The 27,693-nt window shown below is 40.8% G+C and overlaps 1 protein-coding gene and 1 long non-coding RNA gene across 3 annotated transcripts; one reads left to right on the top strand and one right to left on the bottom strand.

Moving 5' to 3' along the window:
- The first annotated feature begins 1,912 nt into the window (after positions 1-1,912).
- LOC138951612 (uncharacterized) lies at positions 1,913-10,385 on the top strand. Its single transcript, XR_011451185.1, has 4 exons — positions 1,913-2,007; positions 3,955-4,072; positions 5,566-5,675; positions 10,250-10,385. It is a non-coding gene; the product is annotated as an uncharacterized lncRNA (long non-coding RNA).
- A 1,076-nt stretch (positions 10,386-11,461) lies between these two features.
- Positions 11,462-27,408, bottom strand: LOC138952839 (probable fumarate hydratase, mitochondrial). Of its 2 annotated transcripts, none has more exons than XM_070324570.1 (9): positions 26,977-27,408; positions 25,918-26,067; positions 25,635-25,745; positions 21,206-21,382; positions 20,742-20,897; positions 19,183-19,294; positions 18,153-18,233; positions 14,443-14,688; positions 11,462-12,182 (listed from the first exon to the last, which is right to left on the bottom strand). In XM_070324570.1, exons 1-9 carry the CDS (start codon positions 27,079-27,081, stop codon positions 11,758-11,760), a joined length of 1,563 nt encoding a protein of 520 aa, XP_070180671.1. In that variant the 5' UTR covers positions 27,082-27,408; the 3' UTR covers positions 11,462-11,757. The 2 variants fall into 2 exon arrangements, with proteins under 2 accessions (XP_070180671.1, XP_070180672.1); XM_070324571.1 differs by having other exon boundaries at positions 14,485-14,688; positions 26,977-27,404.
- Between the last annotated feature and the right edge of the window lie 285 nt (positions 27,409-27,693).

Below are 27,693 nucleotides of genomic sequence, written 5' to 3'. Positions count from 1 at the left end.
CACAACAACCCGCCAGCTTGTTCTCCTCTTTGAGGCCCAGTGATCCAAAACGCAATAGTTTTAGCACACCCCTCTATGCTAGTTTTCTTTTCTTTACCAAGTCAACCTCCGACTACCCTGGTGGAAAGTTATCGCACTGAACACACACTTCTTGTTGTGAGTTCATGATTTGATTCTTCATTTCTTTTTACACTTTTGATTGGAGAGGCCCCCACCTCAATCCACCAATGCCACCACAACCACCACCCCCACCTTCACTGACGTGTACACACTTATTGAAAGTGCTTGGTGCGTTTCCACAAGCATGCATGATAACAATCGCGGTTTTGTGGTAAGATCTCTCAGTGTCACTTATAACTGAAAAGAAATGAATAATTCAGGAACATTGCAAACCGTCTTCTTTCCAAAATGTAAAACCAAGACTTGATTATGGAGTAGACTTTTGACCGTTCAAATACAGTGTATTTTCGAGCCCTCAACTAACATGAACATTACCAATATTTTATTCGTCTAAACAGCTGTGAGTGTTACTGTTATGGGTATTATATAAAGTCCTCGCCTGCTGGCCACACAAGTGTGACAATAGTTCCCAGGAAGCACAACTAAACCACAGTATGTTGCTAGCATTGCTCTTTGCTGAAGCACTTCCCGTCTCAAACAGTGCCTTCAAATCTTATCCTTATCCTTATCCACGTTATCCTCAGGTAAACTTACACAGATCTGCCCGGGCTTGTTCAAGGAATGTGAACATCCTGACACTTGGACACATACCGAAAATCAACAGTGTGGCTGCATGCTTCCTTTGCACTTTGCTACATTATTTGTATGGGTTGATATGTGTGTCCGATACGAAACTCATTCTAAAAACTATTACCGCTCTGCACAGAAATCAGCCACGCAGGCTGTACATCTTTGACTAGAATGAATACCCGCTTCGCCGGGAAGAAGTTTGTTTGTTTGTTTGCTTAACGCCCCCGGGAAGAAGTAGAGCCGAATGATACCCGGCTTCGCCGAGAAGAAGTAGAGCCGAATACCCGGAAAGTAAAGGAAATAAAGGAATACCCGGCTTCGCCGGGATGAAAGCGTTAATGTGGACAGTGACCTTCTAAAAATAGTAACGGGAATATCCGACTTCGCCGGGATGAAAGCGTTATGGACAGTGACCTTCTAAAAATAGTAACAGGAATATGGATTGACGCCACACGAAGGAAGGGAGATAAACGCAAAACACTGGAGAAGATAAGGAAGAGTTACTAGGAATGGATCTGGGAAGATGAACAGAAAAACCAAAATGGGTTGAGCGCTGCGCGCTGAGAGCACGTGTTGAAAATTCTCATCGACCAGGTTGTGTCCGGGGTCTACCTGAATATGCCCACCAAATTTGAAGCAGATCCATCAAGAACTTTGGCCGTGCATCGCGAACACACACACACACACACACACACACACACACACACACACACACAGACGGACAGACACAAGCCGCATATAGATAGATAGATAGATAGGTATTCGAGTGGAAAGATGCTTTTTTTCCATCTCACGTTAAAGCCTTGTGCGATCTCCTATGTTTAAGTAAATGTAGATGGTTCGCAAGGGAAGGAATGCGTCATTAAAATCTCAGAATAATTGCGGTTAAATGTTGAGGGCTACGCCGTAAGATCATCAGATGTGCGGGAAACGAAGCTATTGAACATGTTCAGCAGCAGTTTGATAGGCTACATGCGAACAGAACTGAAATTCTATGAGGGTTTTGCTGACACCCGCACATCAAACAAAGACTTTGAAGCAGTCTCCAAGGCCATATCCCAAGCAATCCGAGATGCCAGCAAACATCATGCCGCCGCGCACAAGAGAAAAAGTATTAACACGAACAACGGTTCACATGATACATCATATACCGTCCATAATCTACACTTGTGTTCCGCCGGTTTACTTTCAGACATTGTGCAAACACCAGTGACGCCCGGACCTCCCGCTGGCCGGAAAAGAATGTCAGTAAAAGCGGTAAGTGCACATGGACATTGACACGTACGTCTTGCTCAGAACTCATAACCTGGGAGTGACAATCTAGTTCTGTGTGGCGGCGAAGTCATAGTTGAGACAGCAGAGTGTCTTATGATACTGCAGAGAAACAGACAGACAGACAGGGCGGGGATGTAGCTCAGTCGGTAGCGCGCTGGATTTGTATCCAGTTGGCCGCTGTCAGCGTGAGTTCGTCCCCACGTTCGGCGAGAGATTTATTTCTCAGAGTCAACTTTGTGTGCAGACTCTCCTCGGTGTCCGAACACCCCCGTGTGTACACGCAAGCATAAGACCAAGTGCGCACGAAAAAAGATCCTGTAATCCATGTCAGAGTTCGGTGGGTTATAGAAACACGAAAATACCCAGCATGCTTCCTCCGAAAGCGGCTGCCTAAATGGCGGGGTAAAAACGGTCATACACGTAAAAGCCGTGGGAGTTTCAGCCCATGAATGAACGAACAAACAAAGACAGACAGACAGACAGACTCTAAGTCAAGTTGAAGTGTTCCAATGACGGGCGCAGTGACCTAGTGAATAAAACACCGGCCTCAAAAGCCGAAGGTTGAGTGTTCAAATCCCGACAGCGCCTGGTGGGTTAAGGGTGGAGATGTTTACGATATCCCAGGTCAACTTATGTGTAGACCTGTTAGTGCTTCATCCCCCTTCGTGTATACACGCATTCACAAGACCAAGTACGCCCGGAAAAGATCCTGTATGCCAGCTCTAGACTTCGGTGGGTTATAAAAACACGAAGATACCAAGCATGCATCCCCCGAAAGCGGCGTATGGCTGCCGTAATGGCGGGGTAAAAACGGTCATACACGTACAAACTCGTGGGAATTTCAGCTCATAATCGTAGAAGAAGAGTTCCAATGTTTTACACGTTTGCTGTCACACATTTTGAACACAGTGTTTACTATGTGTGCTACTTTTGTTAGTAGAACTACTATGTACTTCGTCACACTGTTGCACAAATTGCTGGCCGATTTGCAGTATCATTTATCCTGCATTCATATCTTGGTGTGAAAAGACATAATGTAGGAATCTTATTCTGATCATAGTATGTTCATAAATTGCCCCCCTCACACACACACACACACACACACACACACACACGTTTATCCCTCCTGCATCATGTGCTCGAAGCGGCCGGCCTCTTCCATATTAATATCCGCGTAGAGCTGGCCTTGAGACATGAAAGAGTAGCCTATACTCCAACAATACACATACAAAAAGCAGTTAATTGTCCCATGACAAATTTGAGTTGTTTTGCCCTTGCCAACACAGAATTCGTGTTTGCGTTTGAACCGGGTGTGTGGAATTAGGTTAACAGTGTTTTGCTGCTAGGTAAAGTCTTTGTATTGCATTGGATAACGGCCGTCTGCCGGCATTAGGACTGAACAGGAAATAACACGATACGCCTGCAAACAGTGTTCTATCAATAATGGTTTTCATTCTGCTAGCTGCTCAGGAAATTAATCCGAAGAATGAAATCAGTATGGGTGTTCCCCAACATGGTGTGAGTGTGAGTGTGTGTAAGGGGAGGGGGGGCTGTGAAACGACAGATGCGTTGACCGTACACCCCCTTCCACCTTCCTCCTTGCGTCCCTTCCCTTCACATTCCTTGCCGTGTCCAATACCACTTCAAATATAGCATGGTCATTTTGTTTGTTTCAAGTCTTTGTTTGCGTGTGTGCTTATTTCATTGAGTCTTTGTTTGTTTGTTTGTATTTGTGTGTGCTTATTTGTTTGTTTGTTTGAGTCTTTGTTTGTTTGTTTAATATTCTATCGTGAAACTTTAGAAAATAAAAACAGCTTGATTCATCGCACGCACGCACGCACACACATACACACACACATATATATACACACACACACACACTAAAAATGACGTGCTCGCTCATAACTACACCACACTGTGTCGTTTCAGTGAGCGAGGAACTTTCCAGTGGTGACGGTCACTGATGCGTGAAGCTGCACGACCTCCAGGTGCCGGCTAGTGTCAAGGTCACGACAAACCTCTTCGCTTCAGTGCTCTGAAAATGCAAGTGAGTTTTGAACTGGGTTGGTGGCACTGTGTTTGAGGCAATGTGTTGTTTTATGAGCTATTCTTTTCACTGACAATCAGTATACTAAAGAAAAAACAAGTCGCGTAAAGCGAAAATACAACATTTAGTCAAGTAGCTGTCGAACTCACAGAATGAAACTGAACGCAATGCCATTTTTCAGCAAGACCGTATACTCGTAGCATCGTCAGTCCACCGCTCATGGCAAAGGCAGTGAAATTGACAAGAAGAGCGGGGTAGTAGTTGCGCTAAGAAGGATAGCACGCTTTTCTGTACCTCTCTTTGTTTTAACTTTCTGAGCGTGTTTTTAATCCAAACATATCATATCTATATGTTTTTGGAATCAGGAACCGACACGGAATAAGATGAAAGTGTTTTTAAATTGATTTCGACAATTTAATTTTGATAATAATTTTTATATATTTAATTTTCAGAGCTTGCTTTTAATCCGAATATAACATATTTATATGTTTTTGGAATCAGAAAATGATGGAGAATAAGATGAACGTAAATTTGGATCGTTTTATAAATTTTTATTTTTTTTTTACAATTTTCAGATTTTTAATGACCAAAGTCATTAATTAATTTTTAAGCCACCAAGCTGAAATGCAATACCGAAGTCCGGGCTTCGTCGAAGATTGCTTGACCAAAATTTCAATCAATTTGGTTGAAAAATGAGGGCGTGACAGTGCCGCCTCAACTTTCACGAAAAGCCGGATATGACGTCATCAAAGACATTTATCAAAAAAATGAAAAAAACGTTCGGGGATTTCATATCCAGGAACTCTCATGTCAAATTTCATAAAGATCGGTCCAGTAGTTTAGTCTGAATCGCTCTACACACACACACAGACACAGACACAGACACACACACGCACACACACACGCACATACACCCCGACCCTCGTTTCGATTCCCCCTCGATGTTAAAATATTTAGTCAAAACTTGACTAAATATAAAAATGCAAACAAAAGACAGCAAACTAGAGCAGAAAAGAGTGCACACAAACTAAATTAAAGAAAGAGAAGGAATACACACTGAAGCAGAAAACAGCAAAGACTGAAGACTAAAAATTTGGTTTATCGGTTAAAGGGAGACAACTCCCCTGCCATGATTCCTACTAATGATCATACATGACATGGTTGGCTCCCTTATTTAAGTGGTCAACTGGAGCTGATGGGATCTATGTCGATCAAAAGAGTGGGATTCCCTGTAGGTGGAGTTCCTGTAGGAGGAGTTCCTGTAGGAGGAGTTCCTGTAGGGGGATTCCTGTATACAGGGAATCCCACAGGGTGGAGTTTTTCAATAAAACTTGCAAACCATACTCCAATTTCTAAGAAATATCAAAAAAGATCAAAAACCCATCAAATTCTACCGATGTCGCCAAGCGTCACGTGACTTTAAGCGATATCAGCGAAACGTTACAGGAACTACACCCTGTGGTATTCCCTGTATACAGGGAATCCATCTACAGGAACTCCACCTACAGGCAATCCCACTCTTTTGGTCGACATAGACCCCATCAACTCTACCGGGCTTTGCAGCTTTCAACAACCATGTACATTGACTTTGTGGATTGTTTGGGTTGGTTTCAATTTCCAAATCAGTTTTACATCTTTGCATTACTTGTGCATTTTGCGATAATGACCAAACAGCAGCAAGCATAATGGACCATGTTGGGAAATAACTCCGTCGGGTTTGTATGGCTTGTGAAACAGTGAATAGCCGGCCTTGCTTTTCCTCAGACAAATAAAATCACACGTACTCCTGTCCACGTGTTTCCGACACATTCCTCGCTAGTGATTGGCCCCTCCAAATCCAATGTTTGTCCGAGTAAAAGTCAAGGGCATTCACTCTTTCACAACCCATACACACCCGACAGACTTATTTTCGGGATTCATCTATTGTCTACCCAAAACAGGAGTAACCGAAACTGGACTCATCTTGACTATTAACAAAACATAGACAGAGGCGTTTTGGACCTTATGTAATCACCTTCACAGATTGTTTTACAAATAATGAACACAGGACTGAAAAAGACAGATAAGAAGCTAACTGATCCAGAAAATGTCTGAAAGCAACATAGGTTAGTAAAACAGCCTTTCCAATTCATTATGTCTGAAAATAGGTAAATATGGCAAGTTTGATTGCCAAAGCCCATTGATAAGTTACAAGTTCATCCCCGAGTACGCTAGTACAAGGGTCCAGCAGACTTTAATTGTCTGTCTGTGTGTCTGTGTGTGTGTCTCGACTTAACAGCTTATTGCTGGGAAACTACTGGGCGCAGTTCGTTCAAAAGTTGATACACTAACTTGATAATAGGTCCGATTGATCGTATTAAAACTTCATAATGTTACCTGGGACCTAAATGCGAAATAAACCACAAAAAAACGACTTGGCGGTGGGAGGAATTCGCGGTGCAACAGCCAGCCAGGCAGTCTGATAGAACGGTGCAAGGTCTCGGCAAACCAAGACTATGCCATACTCGTAGCAAAGCCGCCGAATGGTACCGTAAATCAAGAATAGTGACGTAAGAAAATAGAATGTCGTCTTTTGATTTGGAACGTGACGTGTTTTAGAATGGAGATGTGGTAGTGTGTGTGTGTGTGTGTGTGTGTGTGTGTTTGTGTGTGAGTGTGTGTGAGAGAGAGAGAGAGGGAGAGAGAGAAGGAGTGAGGGAGAGAGAGTGTGTGTGTGTGTGTGTGTGTGTGTGTGTGTGTGTGTGTGAATGTCTGAAGAGTACTCGGGTTCAGCGCGAGCGTTTTTTATAATAGCGATATATCTGAGAGGGTATTCACTTCATGCAGAGACATACATTGTCTTAAAAAGAGGGAAGTCTTAAATTGGGGGGGTTCCACTGTTTCTGTATTTGGTGTTTAACGTCGTTTTCAACCACGAAGGTTATATCGCGACGGGGAAAGGGGGGAGATGGGATAGAGCCACTTGTCAATTGTTTCTTGTTCACAAAAGCACTAATCAAAAATTTGCTCCAGGGGCTTGCAACGTAGTACAATATAATTATTACCTTACTGGGAGAATGCAAGTTTCCAGTACAAAGGACTTAACATTTCTTACATACTGCTTGACTAAAATCTTTACAAAAATTGACTATATTCTATACAAGAAACACTTAACGAGGGTAAAAGGAGAAACAGAATCCGTTAGTCGCCTCTTACGACATGCTGGGGAGCATCGGGTAAATTCTTCCCCCTAACCCGCGGGGGGCCCAGGGAGGGGTAAATTCTTCCCCCTAACCAGCGGGGGGCCCAGGGAGGGGTAAATTCTTCCCCCTAACCAGCGGGGGGCCCAGGGAGGGGTAAATTCTTCCCCCTAACCCGCGGGGGGTAGGTTCCACTGTATTATAGCTTTGTTTTTGAACAAGTTTACTTCATCTGTAAAATCAGCAGGCTGCTGCTTTTTTTGTTTGTTCGGCTGTCTAGTTTGGGAGGAAGCCAAACTTGCAGGATCGTTTCAAACTTCAGTTAAAACAAACTAGTAATGAACCGCTACTTTCACTTGTCAGGCACTGTTTTACCAATTTCATAAAATTGGACAATTTCACATTTTAGACACAACTTTTCCATACATTTTATTGATCACTCCAAGTGTCAGATCAAGTGTTTATTACATCCTGAATCAACACTCAATTCCTGAGTAAATAACAAACATTCAAAAATGCCGACCATGCATTCATCTCAAATAAAGCGCAAATAATAAGAAAGTCAACTTGGATCACAAACAATCAGAAATAAAGTCCAGTCAAGAAAAAAAATCAATTCTCCTGACTGCAAAATTCCCTTGACTATGAGTTTAGCAGATATATATGCATAAGAAAAAGTTGAAAAGAGGGCTAATTTATTCTCCATGCACATTCAGAAAATCAAACGTGATTCACACAGAAGAAATCCCAAATTTAGATCCATATTTGCGACTCAAAGTGTAACATAATATTGGTACCAACCAAATCATGTGTACATGTTGAAGATAATTCAATGTTTCAGATTAACAATATACAAAGGGTGAGAGGTTGGGGAAGGGACGTAATATCAAACAAAGCAACATAAAAATATATCAATCAATCAATCAATATGAGGCTTATATCGCGCGTATTCCGTGGGTACAGTTCTAAGCGCTGGGATTTATTTTTTTTATCTTTATTTTTTATTTTTATGCAATTTATATCGCGCACATATTCAAGGCGCAGGGATTTATTTATAAAGGAATGGTTCACAGCTGATTTTAAATGCAATATCTATTTCGCCAAATAGTACCAGTTATCAATGCTGAGATTCTGCAAAACTGCCAAATCTCACAATATGCATGACAGAGCATGAGAAAACCGTACAGATCAAAGTCACACGGCCAGACTTTGAGCGTCACTATAATTGGAATGCTCGGGTTTTTTTTAAGTGCAGCTGTCACAAACATATTTTCCAGATCTCTTGAAATGGTAAAACTGTTTCATTACAAAATAGTTTTCTGACATAGACAATGCACAAAAAGAGTATTTAAAAGAAGGAAACATTTCTGGTATGTACAGAAATAAAATCATATGCTGTAATATTCAATCCATAATTAAACTTTATTGTAATTCAATCAAGTTGGTGTTTTAATGAAACAGATCCTTTGATTAAAAATTACCGGTCATTAATTGTTGATAACTTGCTAAAAAATCCATTAACAACCTGCTGGCGGGGCGCATTGATACAACCTCAACTAGTCTCGGTTAGCTTTGAGGGTCATTTTACAAGTAGGAAATATGAAGGCCAACGAAATACCGAGACCATAAGGTATGCGAAGTGATGATGTCGAATACGTGACTTAAGTTGATGCATGAATTCTTCCGGACTACGTCAGTCAATTCCAAAAATCGCTTTTGTGATGAAAAGAATTTCTTTTAGAGTTTGCTGTCCAGAAATATGGCATTCCATTTGTCAAATAATTATTTGGATACTTTTTCATGTTTTTTTCACCAGTTTTAGCTAAATAATCATTATTTAGAAGCTCATGTGCTAAATAAGTAATTGTTTATAAACAATGTAAAACAATTCTAAATAATTTTTTGTTTACGTAAACCATTCATTATTTACCAAACCAATTCATTGTTTACGTAAATAATTCATTGTTTACGTAAATAATGATTTATTTAGCAACATTGCTGATTGTTTACAAACAATGTAAAATACGTCTAAATAATATATTGTTTACGTAAACAATATATTATTTAGACTTATATTACATTGTTTATAAACAATCAGCAATGTTGCTAAATAAATCATTATTTACGTAAACAATGAATTATTTACGTAAACAATGAATTGTTTAGCCAACACATTTTCCATTATTTAGGGGTTTCTAGGATTCGCTTCTGAACTAAGTTTTAGGTCTTTCAGTGATTACTATAATTGAATACAAGGTCTCTCCACACACTCTTATCTTAAAATAGCTGTTGTTTGGATATTATTTTGTTTATCAAAAAAAATGAAGCTTAGAAGTCAATTCTTGATTCCCCTAAATAATTAGCGAATCTGCTAAATAATGCATTATATAGGTAAACAATGATTTATTTAGCAACTGCTCACTTTATCCACCCAAAAAATATTATTTTGTGAAATAAGTGATTATTTGTGTAAACAATACATTATTTACGTAAACAATGAATTATTTACGTAAACAATGAATTATTTACGTAAACAATGAATTGTTTAGGTAAACAATGAATGGTTTACGTAAACAAAAAATTATTTTGAATTTTTTTACATTTATAAACAATTACTTATGGGTAGGATGGGTTCAAACTGCACACAGAATGGCTAAGCAGAAAACTTAGTTGAAACGCTTGATAAAGTGTAACAAATAGGCTCCCAATTTTGATATGTTTATAAAATAAAGCGGATCAATTAAACAAGAAAACAAGCATACATTCTGGGTAAATGTTGAATCTGATTTCACACAAATTAATAACATTTTGTTATTAACATGGGACAGGGACTTAAAAATAGCATATTGTATTCAGGACATTAAATGTACAGAAAATAAAATGACAAGTCATTTTCAGCTGTTTCACTGGGACAGTAACTGGGTCTCTTTCTCCTTCGACCTTTCTTGCATCTTTCTTTGGCAATGTTAAAATACAACTGAGCTGCTCTTCTTCACAGGGACTATACTGAGGGTTGCCTGCCAGAAAACCTTATCTTCTGGATCTGGATCTGGATCTGGATTCTCTATGTTGCAGGAACCACTGTTGGTCATCTTCGCAACGGATGCGGGAGAGCGCATAATAATAATTTAGAGTACAATAAAAGTCCTGACTTTGGTGGGACAAGTCATATAGTCCCGTCACATCAATGTTTTTCCACTCTTAGTGACTTAAAAATCGTATCACGTTATCACTCTCAACTGTCACATCTTGTGGAAGGGCTTGATTTGTTCAGACATATTTTATCACTTTGAATTTAACACTTTGTGCTGTGGTATGATTTCTGCAGACATGCAGTTTTCTGCAGAGTATCGTTTTCCTAAATACATTAGTCTAGTACTCTGCTTATGTCCCTTGAAGACAGCAAAAAATCTTTGATTACAGTATGGAGTCAAAAGTCTGGTAGTTCTAGGAATTGACTATGAACAATACCCCTTACAAGACAACCCACAACAGGCTACAAGTTTTTGACATTCATGATTTTCAAACCGATAGCCCTGGAGTATCATTCATCACAAAAATCTTGAAATAAAAAACACAACCATGAGCATCTGATAATGAGCTTGCATCATAATACTGTTAACAAACAATCCACAAAATGTCTTGAATTCCCCCGAAGTATTGATAATTAAATCTGGGGTATTTCTAAGCCTCAAAACAATCCCCTAGTTGACGTATCAAAAGCAAGATAAGTCGTCTGACAGTCAACCCTTGATATGGTGAACATTATTTGGAACGGCTCGAGTTGGTTTAAACAGTTTTATTCAGTTGCATAAATACAGAGCCGTAATTGAAAATTGTAATTAAGGGAGCACAACAAGATAAACTTATAAATGTGCTCTTAGAAACAAACGAGTAATGTGGCGGACAATATTGTAAATGCATGATATTTAAACAAATGAAAACAAAAACAACAACAACGATAACCATATATAGCAACAGTGGTACGGAAATCTCACACACACACAACGCACACTTACACACACACACGTGCACACACACACAAAACACACACACACACACACACACACACACACACACACATAGAGACACACACATAGAGACACAGAGGACAATCAGATACAGGGAGAGAGAGAAAGAGAGAGAGAGGGAGAGAAAGAGAGAGAGAGAGAGAAAGAGAGAGAAAGAGAGAGAGAGAAAGAGAGAGAGAGAGAGAGTTTGTTTGTTTGTTTGTTTGTTTATTTGTTGCTTAACGTCCAGCCGACTACGCAGAGCCATATCAGGACGAGGAAGGGGGGGATGAAGGGGGCCACTTGTCAAGCGATTCCTGTTTACAAATGCACTAACCCATTACTTGTGTCCCAGCAGGCTTTAGTAAAACTAAATTAATACCTACTGGATCTGGATCTGGATCTGGATTCTCTACGTTGCAGGAACCACTGTTGGTCATCTGTTGAGTTGAGCCAATGCTCATGCCGGTGACTAGATTTTGCGAGATTGATGGTTTTATTTAGGTCCCAACATTTTTTCCGGTCTGACCCATTCATCAAACTGCGCTTCAGTCAAGTATCCCAACTTGAGCGCCGCCTCCTTCAGCGTCAGCCCCTCCCTGTGCCCCAGCTTGGCAATCTGCGCGGCCTTGTCGTACCCGATGTGAGGGTTCAGTGCCGTCACCAGCATCAGCGACTTGTTCATCAGAGCATCGATATTGTCCTTGTTGGCCTCAATGCCAGACACACAGTAGCGCGTGAAGGAAAGGGAGGCGTCGGCCAGGAGACGCACGGACTGTAGGACGTTTTTGACGATCATGGGCTTGAAGACATTGAGCTCGAAGTGACCGTTGCTGGCGCCGACGGACACGGCTACCTGGTTGCCCATCACTTGTGCGGCCACCATGGTCAGAGCCTCGCTTTGCGTGGGGTTCACCTTGCCTGGAACACAGGTGCTTTAATTAGCTGACTGACATCTTTAGCTTGAAAACTAATCACAAAAGATTGTAATAAATGAGTCAAAACAAGGTCAAATAATTGCAAAAACTTGTAATAAATGAAAATAATTGCAAAAGATCATAATAAATAATTCAAAACAAGGTAAGGCTTATCTGAATACTTTCTGTAGACCAATATATACATCAACACTCAACAATGCTCCGACAATCTGGCGCTCAATCACTGCTAGTCACTACCGCCAGGGAACCAGTCTCAGCACTATTAAGTGAGTGACAGAGTGTAAGGTGGGGTGGTCAATGTGAAAAAAGTGTAAAAGCCCCAGGTAACTAGTATCATAGCTGGCTTCCAGTACCACTATAACAAGCACAAACAACAAAAACTGAACAAACACCTTGCTACTCAATAACGGCCACTCCACTCAAAACTGCCCAGCTTGTGCTTGTTGCAATACACAGATTTGGGTATGATGTCAAACCAATAACAAGAAGAGCAAACGCTCGATCGAGTCACTTTCGCAGTTCTGAATATTATATGAGGCATCAGATGGACAGGAAGAAATTGCTATTCACAACACAATGAGTCACGTTCACATAAAATTTGAGCCCGGTCACTTTTATAGTTTCCGAGAAAAGCCCAACGTTAAGTTGTGTGTTGCCGAAGAGAAAAGGCTAGTTATCTCCCTTGTTTTTCTGATAACGTTCGTAAAAGGCTACAGATGTAAATACTTTGATGTAAAGAATAATCCTACAAAGTTTCAATCACATCCGATGAACTTTGTCAAAGATATAAAATGTCTAATTTTTCCTTTGACGCTGACCTGTGACCTTGAAAAAGGTCAAAGGTCAACGAAACCATCGTTAAAGTGTAGAGGTCATTGGAGGTCACGACTAAACAAAATATGAGCCCGATCGCTTTGATAGTTTCCGAGAAAAGATATAAAATGTCTAATTTTTCCTTTGACGCTGACCTGTGACCTTGAAAAATGTCAAAGGTCAACGAAACCATCGTTAAAGTGTAGAGGTCATTGGAGGTCACGACTAAACAAAATATGAGCCCGATCGCTTTGATAGTTTCCGAGAAAAGTCCAACGTTAAGGTGGTGTCTACGGACGGCCGGCCGGACGGCTGGCCGGCCGGCCGGACAGACTAACACTGACCGATTACATAGAGTCACTTTTTCTCAAGTGACTCAAAAACTGGCCAGCTGCAGAGGCCTCAGGATTGACCATACAGTGGACCCTCCCCAAACCCCCCTCTTTCTACGACCTTCAACAATCTGAGAAAATCAGGTCTTAAAAAGGAGGTACAGTGGAGTCCGGGTACAACGAATCTCAAGGGAGATACATTTTAGTCCGTTATATCAGTAATTCGCTGTAGAGTTTTCAACCCTAAATGGCCTCAAGACAAGTTTTCCCAATCACCTTCAAATGATCGTCCCATCGATCTTTCCTTGGAGAGTACAATCTCTGCATGTTTTCAACAGCTTCATAATATAATCCATAGAGAGAGGCAAACTAACAGCGGGAGGTGCATGAAAAGCGTCAGTTTTCACGATAAAACTTTGACTCGCTCATTCACGGGACATAACTGCACTCCAGACTGTCTACAGTGTTGAGCAATTTAGGAGACTTCACTGCCTGAGGAGAGTATTGATTCAAACGAACACGTGGTTCTATATCACGTCACTCGGTCACGGATCGGAGAAAACAAAAAAACAGTTCCAAATTTCGAAACCATGTTCGTCAGCCATTGTTTTTAGCAAGACAGACCACATGTGCACGAGCTTCGCTGACGTACATCGCAAAATGTCATGACGTCACCACAACTTTCGGTTTTGGTTCGATCTGTTCCGTGCACCTCCCGCTGTTAGTTTGTTCAGAGTTCGCTCATCACGCGATGTGCACTTGTGTTTGTGTATTTTAGTGTATTTTTGTCTTTGGAGACAATTATTGACATCAGTTCGTTGTAGCCTTGTGACTTTTACTGTTTTAGAGACAAAACGGCTCTGGGGCGATGAAAACGTGTTTGTTAAAAGAGGGGTTCGTTATGCAAATGAGTTCAAAAGGTTCGATGTAGCCGGAAAGTAACAAGTAAGAAATAGAAGGCTGTCTGTCGGGAAATCAATGGCAGTTTGTTAAAAGAAGGATTTCGTTATACCCAGGTTCGTTATAGCTGGGCTCCACTGTAGTCTTACAATGGGGGTTCCACTGTACTACAAAAGCAAGCTTGAGAGTGTGTGTTACCTGGCATGATGGAGCTGCCAAGCTTGAGAGTGTGTGTGTTACCTGGCATGATGGAGCTGCCAGCCTCATTCTCGGGCAGTGAGATCTCGGCCAGGCCGCAGCGAGGACCTGACGCCAGTAGTCGGATGTCATTGGCGATCTTCATCAGGCTGCAGGCCAGTGTGTTGAGCGCACCGTGCACCTCCACCATCGCGTCGTGACACGCCAGCGCCTCAAACTTGTTACGTGCGGTTTTGAACGGCAGGCCTGAAACATGGATAATACATTACTTGTCTGGAATTTCTGTTGCTCAGTTATGTATCTGTGACAGACTGATTATTTTGTCTGTTGAAATTATTGTGCATGTTAAATGAAATATTATTGTAGCTTAATGGTTAACACACACACACACACACACACACACACACACACACAGACACACACACACACACACAGACACACTCACTCACTGGTATTGTAATAGTCAGGGAAACAAGTTAGATTACTCTTGTATGTAGTTTTTATAGTTTAAGCCCTATGGCAATAAAGTATTTTTAGGTATTTACCTGTTGGACTGGTTTGCTGACCAAACCAGGCAGCCAGCTATAGCTGTGAATATTTTTGTGTAAATCATGAATCTTGTTGAATTTAGATTGTTATAATTTAGAGTAAGTTATGTTGTGTGTTAATTGGAATTGTATTAAGTTTACATGTGTAATATTTAAAGATGAAGTTTGTAAGAATTTAGGAAATGTTCAGTGTTGTTATTATATATTTTCAGGGACTTTTATTTATTCACTGTTGTTTTCTATTTATCATTGTAAAGTTTATTTGCCTTCCGTTTTAAAGAATAACTGTAAACAAAATGTCATTCTATTTATTTGAATTATTACTTGGTCTTGTTTTGGTACTTAGTGTTGTTTTATTTGTTTGTTTACAGGGTCGCTCTTTTTCTAGTCCACGCCATTTCTACTAAATAAAAATTTGAAAACCAATCCTGCTTTATGACTTCTCTTCTTAGTAATTTACTGACCCCTGAACAAAAACTATCCCTAAAAGTTCAGTGAGGTTACATATCAAAAAAGAACATTTTCTCTCAATACATAAAAAAAACCCAATGTATCGATTGAACCCTGGACTTCCCTTCTTTGAGCCATGTGACGTCAGCAGAGGCCGACAAAAATTCATATTTAGACGGCCAGCCGAGACTACAAAATAGTGCATGTTTGTGTGCGTTCAATCATAACAACTAAAAGGAATTCTAACCAGAATCGATCGATACATACAGGTTATTTGTATGATTGACCAAAATATGACATTTTACACACATCTCGTCAGTCATTGTTCACCTCAACAGTCATTGTTCACCTCGACAGTCATTGTTCACCTCGACAGTCATTGTTCACCTCGACAGTCATTGTTCACCTCGACAGTCATTGTTCACCTCGACAGTCATTGTTCACCTCAACAGTCATTGTTCACCTCGACCGCTAGCATGGTCTCGAAGGAACACTGACTGTCGATCTGTGTAAAATGTCCTATTTTGGGCAAACCTACAAATAAGGTATAATAAAATTGCCATGTTGTGTTGTGAAAACACCATTGGACAAAGGGGGACCAAATAAGGTGGAGATGTCAAGTGCCAACGTGAGATCTTGTCACAACCTGCCCTAAATGAGATTCGGCACCCGTTTAATGAACCAAAAGAAGAAATGGTTCTACCAAAAAAATAGATGCTTTCACCAAAAGAAAAGATGGCTTGAGTGACAAAGAATTAAAGTACACACAAAAAATTTGATCCGCCAAAAAAATTGCTGTCTGAACAAAAAATAAAATAAACTGGCAAAAGCAAATATACTCAGGCAAAAGAAAATATAATCAGGCAAAAGATTGACTACTTCAGGCAAAAGAAAATATAGTTTCAACAAAAGAAACGGATAGTCATTCTCCAACACAGTGAAACACAGTGTGAGTGGTGGTCATTGTTTTGACTCACTGATTTCGCTTAAGCAGAGGTGATTTGTGATCACAAATTCAGCTGAATCAAGCAAGGACACAGATTCTGTCAGTTGAAAATGGAGTTTGAAGGTGGAGAGATGGATTTTGAGAGGATCGATCCAGTGAGATTTGATAATGATACGTCGGAGTCTGACAGTGAGCCACCAGCTACAAGACGACGGGGAATTGGAAAGCAGTGGACCAAAGACCGAGAATTCACCGAAGAAAAGGTTGAATCATCGTCCTATGCTGACTTCGAGGAGTATGCCACATGTCGGAGGTCGGTGTGGAAGATTACGATCGACAAAAACAATCAGTTTTTCTGCAACTGTCCGGAGTTCCTCAAGTGCTACGTGTGTCATCATTCCATGGGCATGAAGATTCGTCTGGAGGTGACCAACCCCCCTGCCCAGGCCAAGACCATACCAATCGGCCAGAAGCGAAAGCGCGGGCGCCCAAAGCTGTCGAGACCAGCGCTTATCAGGCAGTGAACACACGGATCTTGACTGCTCTGTACACTGATTTTATCATTTTCATTTAACTTTCTTTGGACGTACAATTATGATATGGAGTGACACTATTTTTGTCTCTGAAACTTTATATTTTTTCGCTGACAGTAGCTATTTTGTTGTTGAAATTAACCTTGAATGGTTGAAAACGACGTTAAACACCAAATAAAGAAAAAAAAGTTGTTGAAATAATTCGTTTTTTTGTTGAGAATTCTTTTGCAAGTCTCATTTCTTCTTTTGGTAGAATCAATCCGTTTTTTGCTAGAAGCATCTATTTTGTGGGTGGAAACATCCGATTTTTTGTTGGAATATCTTTTGCTTACTAAGCAATTCTTTTGGTGAAAGCATCTATTCTTTTGGTGATTTAATTTATTGCCATGAGATTTCACTTTGTAACAGTACCAGTAATTGTTAAAGCAGCAGTCCTATATATGATAGAGGAGTACAGGGTGGGCCATAAAAAGCAGGGCCGGACTAGGCTAAGAGGAGGGGGGGGTTGCTGTCCATGTGCGAGAACTGTGAAGCGCCTCGTGGATAAATTCAGGAACACTGGTAGTCTTTCAGATAACAATAAAGGACATAACCCTGAATTTATCCACGAGGCGCTTCACAGTTCTCGCACATGGACAGTGTGTGCCAGGGAACTCTCTCCGAAAAGCGCGCTGGGCGAGAACCACAGAATTGGCAGCAAAGTAAAGTTCAACGATTTTGGTCCTTTCCTGTACTGGAATGCGATCCATTCAGGCTTTAAAAGAATTCTAAGATGCTTGTCTCAAATTCTATCTGAAACAGAAAAGAAAATATCACTTTACAGAAAAAATATTAACAAATTAAATGTGGACACTTTTTATGAAATAAAAATGTTGCTCTCTAGTACAGTAGAACATAAAAATGTTGCTCTCTAGTACAGTAGAACATAAAAATGTTGCTCTCTAGTACAGTGGAACCCCCCTTTAAAGACCTCAACAAAACCTGACAAAGTCACGTCTTAAAAAGTAGGGAGTCTGAAAATGGGGGTCGAATTTAATTTACAAAGGTTATGAACCACAAATCTGAAAAAACAGGGTCTTAAAAGGGAGGCAGTCTTAAATTGGGGGGGGGGGGGAGGGGGGTCTTAAAAGGGGCGTTTCACTGTAGGCCTTAGAGCAGCCAGGAAAATCTATGAACTTCAAGACTATTGTGGGTAAACAAAAACTAGTGAAAGGACTAACAGTGCAGACTGACCTGTTTGCTTAGAGATCCTCTCCACCACCTTCTCTGCAAAGCCCACCCTGGTGTTGAGTCCCGTGCCCACTGCAGTGCCCCCTGGTAGACAGTCACACACGTCAGCCATCTTTGCAAGAAGCCACAATTAACAACACTACTTACACACTAAGATCCCATACCAAACAAAAGTCTGCTGCAGCACACACACAAACACACACACACACACACACACACACACACACACACACACACACACACACACACATTTGTTACGGATTGTTTTAGCATTGTACAATGCATTATTTGTTGTTTGTTGTGTCAATAACTTTACTGGTTCATGACAATAAACATTATTCTATTCTATTCTATTCTATTCACACACACACACACACACACACACACACACACACACACACACACACACACACACACAAACTACTACAAAAGAAAATAAACTTCACCATGCATAAGACCTCAAAGAAGTGCGTATTGTAAGTTTCAGCTCTATTTTTAATGAGAGATCTGAAACACGGATATTACCAACCAGCTGTCAATATTTGCCAATCAGCCCTCGTAGAGCTGAATAAGGGTGCATTAGAAAGCAAGATGAAGTACGTAGGAATAAAGACTTTTGGAGCAATTTTTAGAGCTAAGAGTAGGTGTAACAGCTTTTTTGTTTTGTTTTGTTAACAGATGCTTCTTCTTCTTCTTCAGCATTCCAGGAGTTAACCAATTCGATTTATAATGAACTGTAGCAGATCATAAGTTCTGGTTTGCAGAGAACTGATCTATCAAGTTTAAATATGATACATGTAGGAATGAAGAAATACGATATACAAATGAAGCAAAATCTATTAACACTGAAAATAGACTTTGATGCAAAAGATATGCACAAACAAAAACAAAACACCCCACCCCCCCTCACACACACACACAGTCTCTCTCTGACTGCCTCTCTCGCATCCTGTTCTCGCTCTCACTCTAATTTTGACAGACTAGCACAGGTACACCAATCACAGTAAAAGAAGAGAAAAGATGTGTGGCCTACCAATGGCCAGCTCATAGAGGCGTGGCCGCACCGACTCCACCCTCTCTAGGCCCGCCACCATCTGCTGGGCGTAGCCACTGAACTCTTGACCTAGGGTCAGCGGTACTGCGTCCTGCAACACAAACCATACACTGGTCAAGACAGAAACAGTAAATCTATGGAATGACTGTATCCTACGCTGAAAATTGTTTTGGAAATGTTCTTCTTTGTCTTCTGTGTTCATGACCCGTTTTGACTCCGCATTTAGGCAGCTATACACCGATTCTTGGGGATTCATGCTTGGTATTTCGTGCTTCTATATAACCTTTGGTACTCTGACATGGGTTACAAGATCTTTTCTATGCGCACTTGGTCTTGTGCTTGAGTGTTCACACAAAAGGGGGTAAGGCTCTAGCAGGTCTGGGTAACAAGTACAGGGCACCAAGCCAACCTGCACCATTAAGTCAAAAAGGTGGTATGGTATGCTGTCATAGCCATTATTTCTGATGTGAAAGAAGAGGGAGGGGTCATTATTTCTGATGTTGGATGTGAAAGAAGAGGGAGGGGTCATTATTTCTGATGTTGGATGAGAAAGAAGAGGGAGGGGTCATTATTTCTGATGTTGGATGTGAAAGAAGAGGGAAGGGAGGGGTCATTATTTCTGATGTTGGATGTGAAAAAAAAGGGAGGGGTCATTATTTCTGATGTTGGATGTGAAAGAAGAGGGAAGGGAGGGGTCATTATTTCTGATGTTGGATGTGAAAAAAAAGGGAGGGGTCATTATTTCTGATGTTGGATGTGAAAGAAGAGGGAAGGGAGGGGTCATTATTTCTGATGTTGGATGAGAAAGAAGAGGGAGGGGTCATTATTTCTGATGTTGGATGAGAAAGAAGAGGGAGGGGTCATTATTTCTGATGTTGGATGTGAAAGAAGAGGGAAGGGAGGGGTCATTATTTCTGATGTTGGATGTAAAAAAAGAGGGAGGGGTCATTATTTCTGATGTTGGATGTGAAAGAAGAGGGAAGGGAGGGGTCATTATTTCTGATGTTGGATGTGAAAGAAGAGGGAGGGGTCATTATTTCTGATGTTGGATGTGAAAGAAGAGGGAGGGGTTACTACTTCTGTTCTTGAGTGTCATAGAAGAGGGAGGATCATTATTTCTGTTGTTGAGTTTTAAAGAAAAGGGAAGGATCATTATTTTTGATGTTCGGAGTGAAAAAGGGAGCGGTCATTATTTCTATTGTTGTATGTGAAAGAAGAGGGAGGAATCATAATTCCTGTTATTGGGTGTGAAAGAAGAGAGATGGACTATTACCTTTGTTATTTGTACTGATACAAAGCTTAATACACAAGTAAAAATAAAATAAGTAAAATTAAAAATTTTGAAAATGTCTCCACGTAAGAGATGCATTGCAGCAGGGATGTTAAATACACAGTGAAGGCCCCCTTTTTAAGACCTCAAAATGTCTAAGAAGTCTAGGTCTCAAAAAGGAGGTGAATTTACAGACCTTGTGGACAGAAAATCAAAACAAAAAAGCCTTAAAAGGGGGTTCCACTGTACATAGGACCGGACAACTGACCTGGAGATGTGTGCGACCTATCTTGACGATGTCCTTGAACTCCAGTGCCTTGGTGTGCAGCGTGTTACACAGAGAGCTCAGGTTGGGTATCAGCAGGTTTTCTATCTCCATGGCAACGGCTACGTGCATGGCGGTGGGGAACGTGTCGTTTGAGCTCTGCAAAAAAAAAGCACAGCTTGTTTTCATTCAACAGCAAGGTTATAAAACCCATAACAGAAAAAGCTGAACAAGTTCTTAGTTTGATTCAGTATTTTGACTCTGTAGACCTACATTTTAAGCAAATGCACACAGTCAAAAATACAGTCAGATTCCACTATTGCTACTGCTCTTATTCTGTGGTTTGTTTTATTTGGCTGGCATAATGTCCGTTTTAAAATGAGCATGTCCAAAGTTCTGTGCATTCATTCTCTGGCACTCTCCAGATTCAAACCGTGCGACAGCTAGTAGGATGTGTGAGACCCTACCTGGCTCATGTTGACATGGTCGTTAGGGTGGACAGGTGTCTTGGATCCAATCTCTCCATTCAGCATGACGATGGCGCGATTGCTGATCACTTCGTTGACGTTCATGTTGGTTTGGGTGCCGGATCCCGTCTGCCAGATCACCAGGGGGAAATGATCGTCAAGCTCCCCTGAGATCACCTGCACACACACAGCTTTTATTATAAACACTCATCATTTAGCTCTGGAAAGATCAGATGCAGACACCGTCTTTAGAGTTGACTATCGCCACAAAGGCCAAATCAACCTGTGCAAATAGACACAATGACCATTAGTTCACCTGGTCAAATAGACACAATGATCATTAGTTCACCTGGTCAAATAGACACAATGACCATTTAGTTCACCTGGTCAATTGGACACAATGACCATTAGTTCACCTGGTGAATTGGACACAATGACCATTAGTTCACCTGGTCAAATAGACACAATGATCATTAGTTCACCTGGTCAAATAGACACAATGACCATTTAGTTCACCTGGTCAATTGGACACAATGACCATTAGTTCACCTGGTCAATTGGACACAATGATCATTAGTTCACCTGGTCAATTGGACACAATGACCATTAGTTCACCTGGTCAATTGGACACAATGATCATTAGTTCACCTGGTCAATTGGACACAATGACCATTAGTTCACCTGGTCAATTGGACACAATGATCATTAGTTCACCTGGTCAATTGGACACAATGATCATTAGTTCACCTGGTCAATTGGACACAATGATCATTAGTTCACCTGGTCAAATGGACACAATGACCATTAGTTCACCTGGTCAATTGGACACAATGACCATTTAGTTCACCTGGTCAATTGGACACAATGATCATTAGTTCACCTGGTCAAATAGACACAATGATCATTAGTTCACCTGGTCAAATGGACACAATGACCATTAGTTCACCTGGTCAATTGGACACAATGATCATTAGTTCACCTGGTCAATTGGACACAATGATCATTAGTTCACCTGGTCAATTGGACACAATGATCATTAGTTCACCTGGTCAAATAGACACAATGACCATTAGTTCACCTGGTCAATTGGACACAATGATCATTAGTTCACCTGGTCAATTGGACACAATGACCATTAGTTCACCTGGTCAATTGGACACAATGACCATTAGTTCACCTGGTCAATTGGACACAATGACCATTAGTTCACCTGGTCAATTGGACACAATGATCATTAGTTCACCTGGTCAAATAGACACAATGACCATTAGTTCACCTGGTCAATTGGACACAATGATCATTAGTTCACCTGGTCAATTGGACACAATGATCATTAGTTCACCTGGTCAAATAGACACAATGATCATTAGTTCACCTGGTCAATTGGACACAATGACCATTAGTTCACCTGGTCAATTGGACACAATGATCATTAGTTCACCTGGTCAATTGGACACAATGATCATTAGTTCACCTGGTCAATTGGACACAATGATCATTAGTTCACCTGGTCAAATAGACACAATGATCATTTAGTTCACCTGGTCAATTGGACACAATGACCATTAGTTCACCTGGTCAATTGGACACAATGATCATTAGTTCACCTGGTCAATTGGACACAATGACCATTAGTTCACCTGGTCAATTGGACACAATGATCATTAGTTCACCTGGTCAAATAGACACAATGATCATTTAGTTCACCTGGTCAATTGGACACAATGACCATTAGTTCACCTGGTCAATTGGACACAATGATCATTAGTTCACCTGGTCAATTGGACACAATGATCATTAGTTCACCTGGTCAATTGGACACAATGATCATTAGTTCACCTGGTCAATTGGACACAATGACCATTAGTTCACCTGGTCAATTGGACACAATGATCATTAGTTCACCTGGTCAATTGGACACAATGATCATTAGTTCACCTGGTCAATTGGACACAATGACCATTAGTTCACCTGGTCAATTGGACACAATGATCATTAGTTCACCTGGTCAATTGGACACAATGATCATTAGTTCACCTGGTCAATTGGACACAATGACCATTAGTTCACCTGGTCAATTGGACACAATGACCATTAGTTCACCTGGTCAATTGGACACAATGATCATTAGTTCACCTGGTCAATTGGACACAATGATCATTAGTTCACCTGGTCAAATGGACACAATGATCATTAGTTCACCTGGTCAATTGGACACAATGATCATTAGTTCACCTGGTCAATTGGACACAATGATCATTAGTTCACCTGGTCAATTGGACACAATGATCATTAGTTCACCTGGTCAATTGGACACAATGATCATTAGTTCACCTGGTCAATTGGACACAATGATCATTAGTTCACCTGGTCAATTGGACACAATGACCATTAGTTCACCTGGTCAATTGGACACAATGATCATTAGTTCACCTGGTCAATTGGACACAATGATCATTAGTTCACCTGGTCAATTGGACACAATGACCATTAGTTCACCTGGTCAATTGGACACAATGATCATTAGTTCACCTGGTCAATTGGACACAATGATCATTAGTTCACCTGGTCAATTGGACACAATGATCATTAGTTCACCTGGTCAATTGGACACAATGACCATTAGTTCACCTGGTGAATTGGACACAATGATCATTAGTTCACCTGGTCAATTGGACACAATGATCATTAGTTCACCTGGTCAAATAGACACAATGACCATTAGTTCACCTGGTCAAATAGACACAATGATCATTAGTTCACCTGGTCAATTGGACACAATGATCATTAGTTCACCTGGTCAATTGGACACAATGATCATTAGTTCACCTGGTCAATTGGACCTTGAAAAGTTCAGCGGACATTCGCTGTGTTTTTATTTAGACACAGCTGCAGTAATTACAGTGGAGTCCGGGTACAACGAATCTCAAGGGAGATACATTTTAGTTTGTTATATCAGTAATTCGCTGTAGAGTTTTCAACCCTAAATGGCCTCAAGACAAGTTTTCCCAATCACCTTCAAATGATCGTCCCATCGATCTTTCCTTGGAGAGTACAATCTCTGCATGTTTTCAACAGCTTCATAATATAATCCATAGAGAGAGGCAAACTAACAGCGGGAGGTGCATGAAAAGCGTCAGTTTTCACGATAAAACTTTGACTCGCTCATTCACGGGACATAACTGCACTCCGGACTGTCCACAGTGTTGAGTAATTTAGGAGACTTCACTGCCAGAGGAGAGTAATTGATTCAAACGAACGCGTGGTTCTATATCACGTCACTCGGTCACGGATCGGAGAAAACAAAAAAACAGTTCCAGATTTCGAAACCATGTTCGTCAGCCATTGTTTTTAACAAGACAGACCACATGTGCACGAGCTTCGCTGACGTACATCGCAAAATGTCATGACGTTACCACAACTTTCGGTTTTGGTTCGATCTGTTCCGTGCACCTCCCGCTGTTAGTTTGTTCAGAGTTCGCTCATCACGCGATATGCGCTTGTGTTTGTGTATTTTTGTCTTTGGAGACAATCATTGACATCAGTTTGTTGTAGCCTTGTGACTTTTAGAGACAGAACGGCTCTGGGGCGATGAAAACGTGTTTGTTAAAAGAGGGGTTCGTTATGCAAATGAGTTCAAAAGGTTTGATGTAGCCGCAAAGTAATAAGTAAGAAATAGAAGGCTGTCTGCCGGGAAATCAATGGCAGTTTGTTAAAAGAGGGATTTCGTTATACCCAGGTTTGTTATAGCTGGACTCCACTGTATCTTGAAAGTGATCTGTAACTATGCTAATTAATTAAATTAATCTTATTTGGTGAACAGTCCCGAACTCTGTCATCCAATTTATTTAGTGCAGGTGGGTAAGCATTTGCGGCTTGCCTAGACAGGTGAAAACTATTGAACTCAGAAAATCACATCTTTAACCTAGCGCGCGGTCACTCATTCCATGCTGTACATAGCGACACAGCTTAATTAGCTTAATTCACTGTCTAATACGCTGTCTCTATAGGCCACAGAACACAATATTTTGATTTGAATAATAGTACATGTACGTTCAAACTATATTTCTATATATATATGTCTTGTGTGTGGTATCATCAATGTAAACCCCAAACCAAACTCTGTAGCTCTTTGTGTGAGTTAAAATATGTAACTCGAATAAAGTGGGCCGCTGCTCTCAAGGTCGGAAAGTAGGACAAAAATCAAATCAAAGACATGGTGCGGCGGAAGAACTTGAGTAGAAATTACCCTGTCAAAACATAACCCATACACAGCCCTTTCAACTTAGAATAACTAAGCATCCAAACACTCATTTTAATATAATCCTGGTGTGTGGTGACATACTTACAAACACCAACAGAACTGTCACGCTCTTGAGGCGATTAGAGGCAATTTCGGGGGTTAATTATTATATCCCTTTAAGTTCACCTCTTTGGAAGCCTTGACGATAGCATTAGCGACGGTTTCATCCAGTCCAAACTGCCGATTTGCCTCAGCAGCTGCAAGTTTTAGAATTCCAAAGGAGCGGATGATCGGAATCTGAAACAACAAAATATGAAATTGTCAAGATAAAAATCTAACCAACCAAAATATATATATAAAATTTTTTTTTTTTTTTAAATACACACACACACAGAGGTCATGAAATAAAAGTTTCAAAACATATATATATACATGTATGTATTACAACAGTGATTCTTCATTAACTCACAGGCATGCGCTCTGTTTGACCACCGATGGCAAAGTTGATAATGGACCTCGCTGTGTTGGCTCCATAGTACTTATTCTTTGGGACCGCTATCTCCCCAAACCCGTCTGTCTCAGTGCGATACTCATCACAACTCAACGCAGCAATGTCTGTCTGCAAAATGAGAAAAATGTAAGAAAATATACACACACAATTCATATAACAAACAATCTTACATAAATGTAACATCTATAAGGGACACACATGTGTACATGTACAAGCATGCTAGAAAAGAACAGGGCAGTACCTCCTTAAAGAACAAGCTCTACTCAAAAGTCCTCTTGCTGAACTTGAAACGTCCAAAAGGACCCAGTTAATCAACTTAATGACTTGGAAGAAGAAGAAAGAACAATTAACTTCACACCAGGTTAATTATTTTCTTCTTTTTTTTAAACATTATTTGGGTGAATTAGAGAAATAAAAATGCAACCAAAACTAGTGTGTAGCTAATAGTACGTACTGTAGTGTAACAGAGGATGAATCTTCCAGTTTTTATTGATTCTTGCATAATGTCCCCACAAATAAATTAATAATATAATCTTCTGATGAAGTTACATGATTTAGGGCACATACCTTAATACAATAGTTCCACCTGATTATCAAATTGAATAATTGGAAGTGTTTTAGACTTTTACCAGGAACTTCACAAAAGCGACACATGACCACTATCAGTATCATTAACTCTCTCTCTCTCTCTCTCTCTCTCTCTCTCTCTCTCTCTCTCTCTCTCTCTCTCTCTCTCTCTCTCTCTCTCTCTCTCTCTCTCTCTCTCTCTCTCTCTCTCTCTCTCTCTCTCTCTCTCTCTCTTCCTTTTGAGAGTGTAACACGAGTTGCACTCTCTTGCAAACACACGCTGGTAGATCTCAGTAAACACACAAGTGACGTGACGTGTTCCAATGAACACAAAAACACTACTTCAAGAAACACCACTTTGCACCCACGAAAGACAGCCGCATACCGACCTAAACATCCGAACATTAACCAACACAATTGCACTGACAGCCTGAAACATCAGTCACTCACCATACTTCGCAAATTAAAGAATTCTGGAGTAAACTTTTTGAGTGGACTGTGTCCTTTCTGCGTTCTCAACCACGTTGTCAATACGCGCGACAGCACACTACACATACTTCACGTGTTCTCTTGACACGCAAACTTTCCCTTTTCCCTCACGTAAGATGAGACAAGGGAAGCAACTGGCTACGGCCGCAGTAAAGATCGTCTGCTGTAGTTTATTCAGAAATAGAGATCGCATTCACATCACGAGTAATCTGATATTCCAGTTATCGACTCGTCGAGGCTTGGCAGATTTGTTCAAGAACCTAGCACTTGGCAACGCTTCTGTAAACAAGATACTTTGTATGCTGATGACGTCAAGTTGCTAGGAGGCTGGAGAGGTCACTTCTCACTGACACGGCTGTGATAGTCGCGGCCAGCCGGCTCCAGCTCGGGAAGCGCTGACGTACGGAGTTGATTCTAATAATTATAAGGCATTATGAATTTATGACTATAAACAATAATTTATTCAGGTTGTTTGAGTGATCGTGTGTGTGTGTGTGTGTGTGTGTGTGTGTGTGTGTGTGCCCGGTGTGTGTGTGTGCTCGTCATGTCGGTGTGTTTGCCGGTCAGTCAGTGTGTGTGTGTGTGTGTGTGTGTCAGTGTGTCACGTGACGTGTCACTGTTAGCCGCCGTGCGCGCGCGCGCGCGCGTGTACGTGTGTCACAGTGTGTGGTGTGTGTG

The sequence above is a fragment of the Littorina saxatilis genome, linkage group LG17, assembly GCF_037325665.1.
Source record: "Littorina saxatilis isolate snail1 linkage group LG17, US_GU_Lsax_2.0, whole genome shotgun sequence".
NCBI lineage: Eukaryota > Metazoa > Mollusca > Gastropoda > Littorinimorpha > Littorinidae > Littorina > Littorina saxatilis.
The sequence above is the reverse complement of the archived record's forward strand: the minus strand, read 5'-3'. Positions and strand labels throughout refer to the sequence as shown.